This window comes from Mesoplodon densirostris, chromosome 2 (assembly GCF_025265405.1).
Source record: "Mesoplodon densirostris isolate mMesDen1 chromosome 2, mMesDen1 primary haplotype, whole genome shotgun sequence".
Lineage (NCBI taxonomy): Eukaryota > Metazoa > Chordata > Mammalia > Artiodactyla > Ziphiidae > Mesoplodon > Mesoplodon densirostris.
The window spans coordinates 4,607,957-4,622,760 of record NC_082662.1 but is presented as its reverse complement, the minus strand read 5'-3'; the positions used below and the strand labels follow the sequence as shown (position 1 = coordinate 4,622,760).

The 14,804-nt window shown below is 59.9% G+C and overlaps 1 protein-coding gene across 4 annotated transcripts in view; it reads left to right on the top strand.

Annotated features, from left to right (window-relative positions):
• The window catches only part of PLEKHG5 (pleckstrin homology and RhoGEF domain containing G5), a 50,855-nt gene that overhangs the window by 13,390 nt on the left and 22,661 nt on the right, over positions 1-14,804 (top strand). For 2 of the 4 annotated variants that reach the window (XM_060088880.1, XM_060088881.1), the window contains exon 2: positions 9,460-9,536. In XM_060088880.1, the coding sequence (XP_059944863.1) occupies positions 9,460-9,536 (77 nt within the window). Of the gene's footprint in view, positions 1-8,472; positions 8,556-9,459; positions 9,537-14,153; positions 14,425-14,804 lie in introns of those variants that run through there. The other 2 variants (XM_060088884.1, XM_060088887.1) reach the window with 2 other exon arrangements.

Below are 14,804 nucleotides of genomic sequence, written 5' to 3'. Positions count from 1 at the left end.
GCTGGGCCTCACTGGCAGCTGAGGCTGAGGCCTGGCCCGCAGCTCCTGCCCTCTGACCCTGGGAGGCCTCCCTGGGGCCTTTGCTCTGGAGCTGGAAGCCACGCCTCGTGCTTCCTGGGGAGGGGGCCCAGCCAGGCAGCTGAAAACAGCGCTGGGGTCATTCCACAGCACCCCATGGGTGCTTCCACTCCTCACTGAGAAATCCTGCAGGGCCCAGCTGGGGCTGGGGGCTGGGGTCAGAGGTCAGGAGTGGGGGGCTGGAACTGCTCCTGGAGCAGCACATTTTTCTCCTCTGAAAACTTATCTTAGCACAGAGATCACGGAACAATCGGACTCTTTTCCGGGCCTCTGCCGTCCCCAGACGGCCAGCCCATCCCCTTGGGGGGGGGCTCCGAGGGGGCCGGGAAGTTGAAATTTGTAAAATGTCTGTAGGAGGGGAAGAAAGGCGCTTTGTGTGGGGCTGGGGCCCTGGCCATTGGTCAGCTCCGAGGCCCCCGGCCGCTCCCAGCATGCTCCCCTCCCCAGGGAGGGCCGTGCTCGCCGGCCCGTGGCCAGCCCCAGGGTCTCTACAGCCCCTCTGCAGTCCCTGCACCCACTGTGTCCAGGCCTCGGGGACCCGGGTCCCCGGGGCCGCCCAGCCTCTGAGGGCCCGGGCCCGGCGGGGAGGCCTCCCCGGGCCTCAGCATGTTTCTCTACTGGAAGAAGCGGGGTGCCTACGCGCTGGAGGCCCTGCCCGGTGCCCTGGCCGAGCTGGAGCTGGGGGCTGTGGAGCGCTTCTCCTGGAGTTCCACCCTGGACATCATCGAGGACCTCGGGGGTAGGTGCAGTCCCACTTTCCTGGGAGGGCGTGCAGGAGGCCCGGACAGCTGGTCTACCCGGCCGCCTCCCTCTGGCCAGAGCCTGCGGCCCGCTCACCATGCACGTGCTGCTGCCCGTCACATCAGCAGCTGTGGGGGTACAAGGCCCCTCCTGAGAGCCGCTGCTGGTGGAGGAGAGGGGCCTGAGCACAAGGACCCCGGGGGCCTCGGAGGCAGATAGGGCAGGCCGAGCCAGGCTCTGGGCCCCGCAGCTGGGCTGGGAGCAGGGCAGCAGGGCCTGGCTCTGGGCTTCAGGCCTGGTCTCTGCCTCGGTCCTCTGCCTCCAAGATCAGGGCCAGGTGGTGGGACGAGTCCTTCTGGAATGTTCATGTTCGAGGCCCCAGGACACGTGCCATTTCTCGTATTATCCCCATTGCAGGTAAGGGAACAGAAACGCAGAGAGATTAAGCCCCCCAAGAGGCGGCACAGGTGGGGCGGGATGCCAAGCCCGGCGGCTGGTGTTGGGATGCCGACCGGGCCGTGTCAGTGGGGATAAAGATAGAGGTGGTGGTGTGCGGTGGCTGAGAGGACTTGCTGGGGTGACACATGGAGCCCTTCAAACACCGCACGCCACACAGCAAGGGCATGGTCCATGCTGGCTGTTATCATTGCTGTTTTATCATAGTTCCGCTAATGAGTGGCCCAGCAGAACGTCCAGCCTTGGGCTGGCGACTCCGCTTCTGTCAGGACACCAGTGCCAGTGATGGAAGCCCAGGTCTGGGTGGCGGAAGCCAGCAGGGCGCGGCGTCTCGGGCCTCATTTCTCTTCTCTGTTGGCCTCATCTGGGGCCCCAGGCTCTGGCACGCCCCCACCCCAGGCCGCAGGCCTGGAGAAGCAGGAGCCTCTCAGGGACACAACTTCCCAGCCTGGCGTGGTCCTTTCCTGACCCCTCCCTGTAGCCAAAGGGCACAGAAAGTGATGGCTAGGCCTAGGATCCAGCACAGAAAGAGACCACGTGGGGCACGGGTTCCACAAAGCAGGGCAGGCAATGCTGCTCTCAAGAGGGAGAATGGATGCCTGGTGGGCATAAATGACAGCTGTCGAACCTGAGAGGAGGCCCCTCTGGGCACCCTGTCCCATTGGCCAAAGTGGACAGAGGGATGTGGCTGCTTGGAGGGGTGGGGTGGGCACAGCACCCACCTGTGCAGGAGGCTGGGAGAGAGGAGCCTGTGATGCCGGGCAGGGTGTGGAGCAGGGGGAAGCAGGAGGACTGCACGGGGCAGGCGCGGGCCAGCCTGGCAGAAAGCTCCCCCTCTCTTTCAGCCGGGCTCTGTTCTGGAACCAGAGGGTGGGTTGGGGGAGTGGCCTGGGGGGCAGACAGTCCTGTCTGCTTGTACGGCTTCACCTGGCAGGTGCCTGTCTACTGAGGCAGGGAAGGTGGCTGAGGTCCGGCATGAGGTCACGCAGCCAGTCCCAGACACAAGCCAGGGAGGCCAAGCAGGGGTCTGTCCCCCTCTTCCTATTTGTCCTCTTCATCTCAGTCACTGCCAAGTGCCAAGTGTTCCTGCTGCTGGGCCCTCACCCAGCCCCGGGGCTTTGGAGCAACCCCTGTGAAGCCCGCTCCCCATCCCCTGCCCCCAGCCTCTCCAGGCAAGGCCGTCCCTGCCATCCGTGGGGCCTCACAGCTCACATTTAGAGGGGACTTGCCCCGTGCCAAGACTTCCCATGGCTCCTTGCATCTTCACGCCCACCTTTGGAGGCAGGGACCATGCTTGGTGTCCCCTTTGCTCTGGAAGGGAAGGCAAGGCTCAGTGGGGTGGTGAGTGGTGGTACCCAGATCCACAGTTCCCGCCCTCAGCCTCGGAGCCACAGGACCAGGCCCCCCATCACGACCCCGTGCCTCTTGGCCCCGGCTGGGAAAGAGTTCCCAGCACACGGTGCGTGGGTCACGGCGCGTGAGCCGGCCTCGGGGGCGAGCTGAGGCAGGCGGGTGGGAGAGCCGGGCACACAGCTGTCTGTGTGGGCTCTGTCCTCTGCACCCTGCCAGCCCCTGGCCTGGGCCCAGCACGGGTGGGTGGTGGGTCCCAGCGCGATGGGGCGGGGCTCGTGCCCGGAGCGTGATTGTCCTGAACGGGAATCTCACCCCCGTTTCCGCAGTCCTGCTCCTGCTCTCCCCTCAGCCACTCTCTGTTCCTCCGAGGAGCCTGGGAGGAAGCCCGTGGCGGTGGGCAAATGGGCAGGTGCCCACAGCAGCCTCGGCCAGAGGAAGTGGCTGGCTGGCTCCAGGCCTGTGGGCAGGAACTGTGTGGACGGTTTCTCGGGCCCCAGAGAGGGATTCTGAATGTGTCCTCCCACCTCTTCTTACTGAGTCCGAGGCATGTGGGTGGGCAGGGCAGTGCTTGGGGGTCTCTGGGCTCCAGGGGACGATGACATCTTTAGTCTGGGCTGCAGGCAGGGACAGCATCAGAGACCATGGTCCGGGCTCCTTCCTCCAGCTGGGTCCCCACTTGACAGCCCTACCCCACAAGGCTACATGGGGCTTTGGGAAGGGGACCACATTTCTTTCCCAGGCCACCTGTGATGCTCTGACCAGAGTCTGGGGTAGGGAGAGGCGGATGGTTCCTGGGGTCAGCAGCCATTTGCCCAGGACACACCCCTCCGGCTCTTGGGCAGGTTTGGGTCAAATCTTGCCCTTCTGCAAGTTGCCCTGATGACAGGTTCAGTCCTAGCACAGCCCGCAGCAGCTGCCCAACCATAGATAGGCTCCCAGGAGGGCTGGGTTTGCGTGGGAGGGGGCATTCAAGGCCACAGCTGCTTCCTGGGAGGGGCAGCCTTTGCCTGGCCAGGCCTGGGGTTGGGAGGTGATGGGCAGGGAAGCTCTGCCTTCTTGAGGTGCATTATGCCAGGGGGTGCTCAGAGGTGAGGGGCTCCCCTGAGGAATGACAAGGGTGGTTTCTTGTACGCTTGTCTCAGCCTGCAGCCAGCTGGGAAAGGGGGTCTTATGTGACAATGGGGGGATCATTTTATGTGTGCCAAGCACCTAACCATGCCAGGAACCATGGGGGCAGTGTGGCCTGTTGGTTAGGAGCACAGACTTGGAGTCTTCCAGTGCTAGGCTCAAGTCCCAGCCTCATCACTCACTAGCTGCATGACCTTGGGCAAGTCGCCCAACCCTCTGGGCCTCAGTTTCCTCATCTGTAAAATGGGCAACAATCAGCATACCTCCTTCTCTCAGTTGTTTAGAACAGTGCTATCCCCTAGAACTTTCATCATTAAATTTTTTTCGCTAGCCACATTAAAAACAAAAAGCAAAAAAACAAACAAAAAAACCTAAAAACAAGCAAGTGAAATGAATTTTAAGAATATATTTAATTAACCCAGGCTATTTCAAAAACATTACCATTTCAACATATAATCCGTATAAAAAAATCATCAATGAGATTTTATTTTAGTTTACTTTTTGGCCGTGCCGCACGGCATGTGAGATCTTAGTTCCCCACCCGGGGATCGAACCCAGGCCCCTTGCAGTGGAAGCACGGAGTCTTAACCACTGCACCGTCGGGGAAGTCCGCATCAATGTGATTTTACATTCTGGGTTTTTTTTTGCACGAAATCTCCAAAATCTGCTGTGTATTTCACATGTATAGCACATCTCAATTTGGATGAGCCCCATTGCACATGCTCAGTAGCTACAGTGGCCAGCAGCTGCCCTTTGGGGTTAGACCATGCTGCAGAGGGTTTGACGGTGAAATGAGACCATGTGTGAAAAGCAGAGTGCCCAGCAGGTGCTGAGTAGGTCAGAGCTATGGTTATAGGCAGGTGTTTCTGGAGCAATCTGGCGGGGAAGATAGGTCCAAAATAACAGGTCAATTCAAAGGCCCAACCCAGGACAGTGGGATCTAGGAGGGAGCGATTCATCTGGAATTTGGATATTCTGAGATCAAGAGGCCTTCCGGAAGGTGCTGCATTCAACTTGGGCCTTAGAGAGTGGGCAGGATGTCAGTTGACAGTAGACAGCGATGGGAAGGATGTGGCAGAGGCAGAGGAACAGAACCAGGAAGGGCTGGGCCGCAGTCAGAAGCTCAGTTCCGTCCCAGGGGAGGTAGTGAGTAACAGAGGGAGGGGGCTGGGGTGAGGCGATAGGGAGTGGTGGGGACTGTGGAGGGTGGAAGGGTGTGTGCCCGTCTAAGGCAGACACAACTGGGGAGCTGGAGCCATCAGGAATATGGGTCCAGAGCTGCCAGGCTCCTCTGGTTTGTCCATGGAAGCCAGAAATCTGGATTTTTATGTGAAATCTGACTTTTCAAAGTTGGCAACCAATTCAAATTCTTTTGAAGCACTGTGCTTCGCCAAGCAAAACATGTCTGCCGGCCGGCTTCTGCCCAGGCGCCCTGTCGGCCAGTTGTCGTAGAGATCGTGTTGGAGAAGGAAAAACGGCATCGTGTGACTAAGATAGAGGGTGGGGGACGCTGGCATGTGGGCTTGTCTGCCTGGCTGAGGGGCCCTGGCTTTCCCCAGGATGCTGGGAGCCGCAGGGGCCCGAGGAGGCCAGGAGGGCAGCTGGGCTGTTTCAGACCCGGAGAGACAACATCTGGCACCCTGGGGGTGGGCAATTTCCAGGTTCCAGGTCTGCCTGGGGCTGGCCAAGGGCCAGCAGCCAGAGGGGTACTCCGGGGCGGGGACCCTGGGGGGAGCGAGGGCAGGTGGTGGAGGCGGCCCCTGGGAGCTGCCCCACGGTCACAGAGCTGCTTTTTGCCCTCCCTCTCTGCTCTAGGGCCATCTCCACTGACCAGGTGCTCCTATGGGGCCCCTTGTTCTTGCTCCGCATCAACTGCAGGGCTCTGTACCCACTCAGACTGACTTTCTGTGACCTCAGGGCTCCAGGGCCCAATAGGAGTTGCCCGTCTCAATTCAAATTCTCAAGAGAGCAAGTCTAATTGAACAGGCTGGCCCAGGCGGCCACCTCTGGCCCAATCAACTATGTCCAGGGTATGTACCACCTGGTACAACATCTCCCCCTTACCACGCCCACCCGTTCTGCAGGGCTGCAAACCAGGCAACTTGTCAGAAGGGCACCCATGGCAGGCCTGGGGTGGGGACAGCCGTCCCGATGCTGATTCCTCCCTGGTCCCCAGAGGCCCATCTCCGGGCCCTGAGAGCTAGCAGGGTCCTCAGCGACGTTCCTGTGTTTGGAGTCTCTGGGTAGAAAAGCACACCTATGGGCTCTAGGAGGCTGTAGCTTTCATGTGAACTGCAGGGAAACTAGATTCCAGAGGGGCTGGGACTGAGCAGTCCGCAGAGGGGACGTCTAGAAAGCAGACTGAGCACCTTGAGGGAACTGAAAATGGGGCGGGGGGGGAGGGCGGGAGGGCGGTGGTGGGGTGGTGCTAGAGGCCAGAGAGGTTAGCCAGGTAGAACTCCAGTGCTTGGAAGAGCCAGGACAAAGAACTCCAGACCCCACGGCCACCCCACGGTGGCCGAGGGGAGTCTGGCCCTGGAGTGGCTGTGGCCTGGGGCGGTCATGGCAGGACCCAGAGGGCTGGCAAGGCAGCTCCAGGACCCTGTAGTGGAGTAAGTAGCCCAGAGCCTGCTGAATTTAGGACCAGAATCCAGAAGTCTTGGGACAAAGGGTGTTAGAACCCAACCCCAGGCCCTGAGTTGTGAGAACCCAGGGACTCAGGGTTACAAACAGACCTCATCTGGCTGAGTTCCCCAGATTCAGGTAGGGTGCATGGGAAACTCCCCCAAAGCTGGCTGTGGCCTCCAGGTCCCTGGAAACCCAGATGGCAGAGGAGATGCTGCTGGGTGGTGGAGAAGAGCCCTGCTTCCCACCCGACCCTTGAGCCAGCTACGGCTTGACAGGCAGGGCTGGGGCAGGGCCAGCAGGATCGCTGACCCCAGGGACCCCGTCAGGGTCCTCACAGGGCTGTTTCCCCCCTCAGCTGCCCCTGCCTCCGGGCTAGAGGCAGGACAGGCCTCCCTGGCCCTTCAGACAGCTGAGATTCCGAGCGGGAAATCAGAACTGTGTGATTCTGTGAACTGAATGGGGCAGGGCCCGCCTGAGAGTCCTGAGAACTAGCAGGGGCCCTTCTCAGAACGCCAGGTTCCCACTGCACAAACAGCAGACTGGGGGACACTGGGGGACACTGGGGGACACTGGGGGACACTGTGCTGTCGCTTCCCTCTCAGCCTGGAAGCTTCGGAACACTGAGCAAGGCCTCTTGGGCAGCTGCTCCCTCAGCCTCCTCGCCCCGGCCGTGCCGGGCCCCACATGAGGCCCTCAAGATGTGTCAGGGTCACCAGTGGGTCCCCAGTACCCAGCTTGGGGCTAGGTATGTGGTGGGCCCTCAGAGGACCCTTGCTGTATGTTTGCTGAGTGAATCCAGAGAACCCAGAAGACTTGGGATCCATCACAGTTCCCTCTGTCACGAGTCCCTGAGGGCAGGCATGGGGTCCTCGTCACCCCTGAGTCCCCAAGGCCAGCCCATGAAATAGATGCACGTCGAAAGGCAGGCACCCTACTCTGGTTGGGGAAGGGGCCAGGGGAGACTTTGGGAGAGAGACCTGGGTCCCATGGGAAACTGGGTCTTCCATACCTGGATCTCATCTACCCAGAGCCTCCCAGCACCAACCTGCAGGTGGGATGGGGTCTACGCAGGCTCAGGAGAACTCTGAGTCCCTTGGGAGAGTCTTCGCCACCTCCCCCAGGCTCCATTTCTGAAGTGAAAAGTGTTTTGTAAACATTAAAATGTTGTCCAAGTATCTCGTGGTGCCATTTACATAAAGTACAAGACCGGGCAAAACTAATTGAAACAGAGGTCAGGACAGCATCCCCTGGGGGTGGGGAGTGGCTGGCAGCTCCCATGAGGGAGACTTCTGCCGGGGGGCTGGTGGTGCTCGGCTTAGTAACCTGCGTGCCAGTTATTTTGTAAAAATACATTTTGTGAAGATTTTCTGAGCTGTGTACTCATGAGAGCTGCACTGTTCTGTACATATTTATTTTATACTTCCATAAAGTTTTTAAAATGCTAACCAACACAGAGATGATAGTAATAAAACAACAGTAGCCACCAAGCCCATTCCATTTATGGAACCCTTACCCCCACCGCCGACAGCATGTCTAAATGAGGGGAGGGTCCTCTGCTGGGGGTGGAGGACAAAGGGTGCAGGGAGCTGTGCTGACCTGCAGGCCTATCTGCAAGAAGGCACCGTTTCCACTTAGACGGTACCTTTGGGGCCAGGAGAAATAGCAGAGCTGTCTAAAATGCCTTCATGCCCACTTTCCAGGAGATTGAGAAAATGTCTCCAGACCACATCAAAAACAGAGGTGTTTTCTTTTGAGGTGGCTGGGAGGCTGAGGGAGTTGCGGGGCGGAGGGATGGCCTTTGGTCACACCCACGACTTTTCAGAGAGGAGGGGGAGGCTCCAGTTGGGGGGAGGCAGGATGGGTCGCGTCCTCCCGGCAGATGCCCCGCGCCCGGGGTCAGGCTCTGCCCAGCGGGGGTCCAGGCTGAGGGGCGCAGGGGGCGGGGCTCGGAGTCCCGCCCTCCGCAGGCGGGGCTGCCGCTCGGCTCCTCCCACCGCCCACCTGCCCCGCCCCGCCTCTAGCCGCTGAGGGTCCCGCGGCCGCTGCTCTCCGGCCTCTCCCCCGGCGCTCGGCCGGCGTCCGCCCCACGCCGCCGTTGCACTCGCCCCCGGCCGGGCCGCGGCGCCCCCCGCACCGCCCGCGTTCCCGGCCTCCCGGCGCCTCTTCCATGGGTGAGTGCGGGGCCCCCGGCCGGGCCTCGCCATGCAGGCCGGCGGGCCTGGCCGCCTCCGCGCCGGCTCGGGGAGGGGCGCGGGCGAGGGGCATCGCGGGCAGGCCGGGGAGTTTGGGGCGGGGGAGGATCAATGGGAGGGCAGGGCCAGCTCCTTCCCCTCGGCAGGCGGGGGCTCAGCCTGCCGCCTCCTTTGGGGAAGGCCTGCTCGCGGTGGGAGGTAGACGCCGGTCTCGGAATCAGGGATGCGGGGGTCCAAACTGTGCCCCGTGTCGGGGCGCGCTTCATCACCCCTTCCCCTGGCCCTGCAACCTGACCGGGGCGGGCAGCCTCTTTTCCCCCCTTCCTTGCCCCCTCCGCTGCTGCGCCCCAGGAGGAGAGGCAGCTAGCTTGGAGGGGACCAAATTCTGGGTCAAAGACGGACAGCGGGTGAGGGGACCACCCCAGGCTTTTGCGGGGGAGACCATCAATAGAGGCAGCGATGTGGAGGACGGGGGTAGGAAGGGATCTTGGGCCCCTGGCATCCCCCTTCCCCCCGTAGTCTTGTAGGGATCCCCCAGGAACCCTGGGGCCCCAAGGTCACTGAGCCACCCCCCTCCCCAGACTAGTGGTACAGAGAGAGGGAGCTGCTCATTTCCAAAGACGTTTTCTCCCCCTGGAATCTGGATACTTTCCCTGGGGAGCTGCTACAAGAAAAGGGCTCTGCTAACAGATTCCCGTGCAGATAAGTTGGCATTTAAAAGAGAAAGGGACACTGCCCTCCTTTGAAGGGTGCATTGAGGAGACAGCCCCACCCATCCTCTGGTCAGGAGGCTCCTGGGGCCCCGGGGAGCCTGGGTGCCCCAGCCTGGGGCGCACCCTCCCTGGGCCCCGCCCGACTAGTAACCCTCTTCTCTCCTTTGCAGAAGACCGGAGCCTGGCTGAAGAGAAGGGGCTGTGCTGTCAGAACCCCGACTGCATGGACAAGGGGCGGGCGGCTAAGGTAGGGGGGCTGAAGGGCCTGGGAGCAGCTGGGGGCAGAGGGGACAGGGCTCTAACCGCTCTCTCTGTCCAGGCCCGGAAATCCACAGGGCCCTGGCAGGGGTGCAACTGGCCTGGCTACAGGATCGTGTGGGTTCAGGGGTGGGCAGGGCCGCAGGGTGGCTGGCTTAGGAGGCAGAGGGACTGACCCCGGTTCAGAAACAGTGGAGCGGTGGGGGGGGGGACTTCTGCAAGGGCAGCTGGACCAGGGGTGCCCCAGAGCCCTTTCCTGCACTGCAGTCCTTACAGCCCTGAGGTGACAGGAGCTGCTGCTCTATGTCACGGATGAGGAAACTGAGAATCAGCAAGAAGGGACACTCCCCCTCCCGCCCCCCACCAAGGTTCCGTTCCAGTGCCCAACGGGCACTCTTCCTCGGGCACCAGGCCACTCTTCAGGCCTGGGCATGGGTCAGGGACACTTTGGGACTTTGTGACAGTGACTGTGGACCTGGGGATGACAAAGGGAAGAAGGGACCAACTGGTCAAGGAGGGTCAGGACTTGGGAGCTACGAGTGGACAAAACAAGAGGGATAAGGGTAACGGTGACGGCGGGGCACTTCTGCCTGGTTCGTGCTGGGCTGTGTGCCTTCTGGGCTGTGGCAGCTCTGCTGGGAAGGCGTCGGTCGTTGCCCTGTTTTCCAGATGAAGATACCAAGGTTCAGAGAGGTCCTGTGACTTGGAGGAGGCCCCACAGCTCAGGAGAGACCGAGCAAGGGTTTGAACCCAGGTTTGGCCCCTCCCAGCACGCAGTTGAGTGACAATAGTTGTAACTGCCCCAGCTCACTGTGGGCACTGAGGACCCTGTCTCCTCCCTCTGGCCTTCTGACATCTGTCCTGTCATTATTCTCATTTATAGTTGACAGGTAGCAGCCCACCTAAGAACACATCGCTAGGATGTGGTAGAGCTGAGATTTAAACCCAGAACCCAGATCTGTGTGGTGCCAGAGCCCTGTTCCTAACCACTGTGTAGCTCAGCTCTGCCAGCTGCAGGAAATTAAAAATGCCACCCTGTTACCCCCCTCCATCCAGACACACGCGCTTACATTCTGCACAGGAAGACCACGGTTAGCAGGAACATGGAGGACTGTTCTGCGGGCGGGGAGAGGAGGGGGAGGCTTCCAGTTGCTGTGGTCACCAAGCAAGGGGGTGGCTGTGATGTCAGATGCAGTCTGCTGGCATGGATGGTGCCTGGCATCGGGGCTCTGGTGTTGGCTGGTTGCCTCTCCCCCAGATGGGGGCTCCTGGCAACAAACTGGCCTCAGTTATCCTCAGTTACATCCCGCCAGGGGCCTGCAAAGCCTTGGGCCCTCTGCCTGACCCGCAGGGATGACAAAGGGGGCCAGGCCACACTGTCCCAGCCTCTCCTGTGGGCAGCTGCCCCTCCTGGGGCGGGCCCACAAGCTGCTGCAGGAAGGGCCGGGGTGAGGCCTGTGAGATGAGAGCTGGTGTCAGAGCATGTGTGGGCCCATCTTCATCTTCCAGGTCCCAGCCCTGGGCTGCCTGCAACTTAGCATGGCTGACACTGGCATCAGTAGCCAGAGGGTCACCCACCCTGCAGGGGGAGAGCCCAAGTCCTATCACTGGTGGGACCCACTCTGGGACAAATGACACAGACTTGGGGGACAAGGATGCCTGAGCCATAGAGGGAAAAGGGCTAGTCAGGGAGGACATCCCGGAGGAGGTGACCTCTGGTGGAAGTGAAAACGTGGATAGGCAGAGCAGAAGGCAAGGGCCCTCCAGCAAGGGGGCACTGCCACAGGCAGAAGTGCAGAGGCAGGAAAGAAGGGGTGGGAGGCAGGTCTTGCCAAGGGTATGAGCAGGCTGGAGCGGAGGGTGAGAGGAGGTGAATGACACCCAGGTTTGGTGAGAAGGAGGAGAGAAGAATATCCTATTGTTGTTGTTTTCTATTTTCTGGCCGCACCGCGTGGCACGTAGGATCTTAGTTCCCCGACCAGAGATCGAACCCGTGCCCCCCGGCAGTGGAAGCGCGGTGTCCCAACCACTGGACCACCAGGGAAGTTCCAGAATATCCTATTGTTGGTGATAATAATAACCAGCAGGCAGGTTGTTGGGCCCTCGTGCCTGTCTCACTGGACCCTGGAGAGAACCTCAGAAGAAAAGCATTATTATTATTCCCACGTGAAACATAAGGAAACTGAGGCTCAGAGAGACGAAAGAACTTGCCCACATCACACAGCATGACTGGCACAGCTTGGCTGGGAGTGAGACGGAGAGCATCGTTCTCCCTCTCCTCCCCAGCCATTCGAGGAATGGCTAGCAGGATGTGACTAGCTTTCTGAAGGAGATGACGTCATTTATTCATTCACCAAATCAGCTTTAAGCACCTGCTGTGCCAGGCCTGGTTCTAGGCCCTGGAAATCTCCAGGGAACAAAGGTTCTACCCTCCTGGAGCTGCATCCCAGCCCCACTGGGAGGAGGAGGGAAGTGAGGACTTGGGTTTGTCAAACTGGCCCCCCAGGCTACCCTGGGGGAGGGCCATCTTCCAACAGGGCTGGACCCTTCCACTTCCCGGCCCACCCTTGAGGGTTTTGTTTGTTTGTTTGTTTATATTTTTGGCTGCGTTGGGTCTTTGTTGTGCACGCATGGGCTTTCTCTAGTTGCGGTGATCAGGGGCTACTCCTCATTGCGGTGCGCGGGCTTCTCATTGCGGTGGCTTCTCTTGTCGCGGAGCCTGGGCTCTAGGTGCGTGGGCTTCAGTAGTTGTGGCATGTGGGCTCAGTAGTTGTGGTTCGCGGCCTCTAGAACTCAGGCTCAGTAGTTGTGGCACACAGGCTTAGTTGCTCCACGGCATGTGGGATCTTCCCGGACCAGGGCTCAAACCCGTGTCCCCTGCACTGGCAGGCGGATTCTTAACCACTGCACCACCCTTGAGGGAAGCCCCACCCTTGAGGTTTTATTTGAGCCTCTCCTGGGTGCTGGGGCTTTTGAGATAAATCAGCCACCCCACCCCTACCTCCTGTCCCTGGAGTTCACTCTAGAGGGATGGGGATAACCAGGATGGGCTTCCTGGAGGAGGCTGCTGGTGTCCAGAGAAATGAGGGGGTATTGAGCTGGAAGAAAGCTGAGTGAACCATGAGGCTTTCTGAGGATGTAAGGAGTGAGCAGGGCTGAGGAGGGGATGGGGAAAGGGAGGCAAAGCTGAAGAGGGAACACCCTGATGTCCAGGTGAGGTGTCTGGATTACCTGCCTTGGGGATGACCGGAGGGAAGGTGTGTCCCTACCCTTTCCCAGGATGAGTTTTATAGAGTAGCCCACACCTGGGAGCTCCAGGGTCACAGCCCACCCCTTTCCCGCTGCATGACCCTGGGCAAGTCACTACACGTCTTTAAGCCTCAGTTTCCTCATCTGGAAACTGAGGCTTCTCAAGTTGCAACAAGGGTGAAAAAGAGGGCTTACATGCGAACTGCTTAGCACAGTGTGGCTTGCTGCAGATGTTCAAGAGGATGCTATCTGCAACCACGTGTCCATCTTCCTTGCAGGGGGAGAGAAACCCCTCGACTTCGCGCGTGTCCTCCTTCCCCTCCCTGAGATCTGAGACCTCCTTGGGTTCCATCCCAGACCCCAGCCAACCCCACCCAGCTAGACAAATGTTTATTGCACATCTGTCCAGTTCCCAGGGCAGGTGTCCTGTCGGGGAGATGGAGGAAGTGTTTGCTCCCTCTGTCCCAGGGGGCCGGGTGATGACACGGTGGGTGACCCCGCCCTGCCGCAAGTTAACCACAGGAAAGAGTCTGGGTTGCCGTGAGCTGGGCACTCTGATGAAAGTCTGTACAGGGCACCTCGGGTCACAAGGGGACATGGAGGAGGGCTGACACTGGCCTAGGGGACCACATTTGAGGGGACAGAAGATGTTGCGGGTGTTTATCCTGGAGATGGGACCCCAGGGCCTCATCCTTAAAGGTATTACTTCTAGCAGTCACCATTTACTCAGCACCTACTGTGTGCCAGGCCCTGCTTTAGTGCCTCACCGCAGGGACCTCCTCTAGTCCTCACCCCCACCCTGTGCAGTAGGGACCACCCCACCTCCATTTTACAGACAAGACACTGAGAAGCAGGGAGGTGCAATGACTTGCCCAGGCAAGGCCAGAACTCAACCAGGTCTGTCTGTCCTCAGAGCCTACCATTTCTAAGGAACTGTCAGGAGGAAAGGGAGGTGAGTTTTTCTGCATGGGTCCCAAGGGGCCTGGCAGGGAGGTGAGCTTTGGTTCAGTATAGGCAAGCGTTTCCAACAGCTGAAGCTGTTCCCTGATGTAGAGGTAGTGAGTTCCCCACCCCTAGAAGTATTTAAGCAGAGAGAGTGGAGATTCAATTTGATGACTTCAGAGCTCTCTTCCAGCTTAACAGTGGGCTGTGAGGTGGCAGGGATGAGTCGGGAGGGTGGTGTGTGGGCCTAGGGGAGGGGCTGTCAGATGAAGACCAGTGGCCACAGGGCAGAGGAAGGGGTGGATCTGAGGTCCTTGTGGAGAAAGAATGGGCAGGATGTAGTGAGTAATGGGAGAGGGAGTGACCTATTCTCCTGGGCAATGCTTTGGGGGTAAGAGGTAGGAGGCCAGCCAGGGTGCCCTTGAGAATGGCCAGATTCTGGGGAATCTCTGGAGGTGGCTGGTCTGTGGAGATGCTAGTCAGCTGTGGACAGGGGGCAGTCCAGTCTGCAGCTGGAGAATGGGGCAGGACCAGAGGAGCAATGCAAGGGGAATTTGGGGGCATTGGCTAAGTAATTTGGAGGGGAGAAGGTGAAGGCCTGGGGTGCCCAAGAGGCAGAGACAGAGGACCCACCTCATGCTACCTGGCGGAGATGAGCTGCTCTGGTGTGGACCAGCCCCAGGAAGGTCAGTGCTGACCAGGAGGGTAGCTCCCATTAGGAGGGGGCTCCAGCAGCCTGGAGGCCCAGGCCTGGTGAGGGGCCTGATGGAGGTGGTCTAGAATTGGGAAAATGCAGGTAGGCCTGAACCCGGAGGCTCCCGCGGGGGGTCCCAGCCCAACCACGCCCATCTGCTAGTTTCGGTAATTAGGGAAGCAGGGAGGTGTGCTTGGGGCTGGGTTGCCTGCCTTCTCAGTGGGATGGATCCCTGTGTACCCAGACACTATCTCCACCTCCAGTCCTGAGCGCAGAGTTATTCTAAACTCAGGATGCTGGGAACCACCAAAGGGCAGAATGGCCCCCTTTTTCAGGACTTGCTAGGCGTGGGCCAGGAAAAAAAGAGGGAGG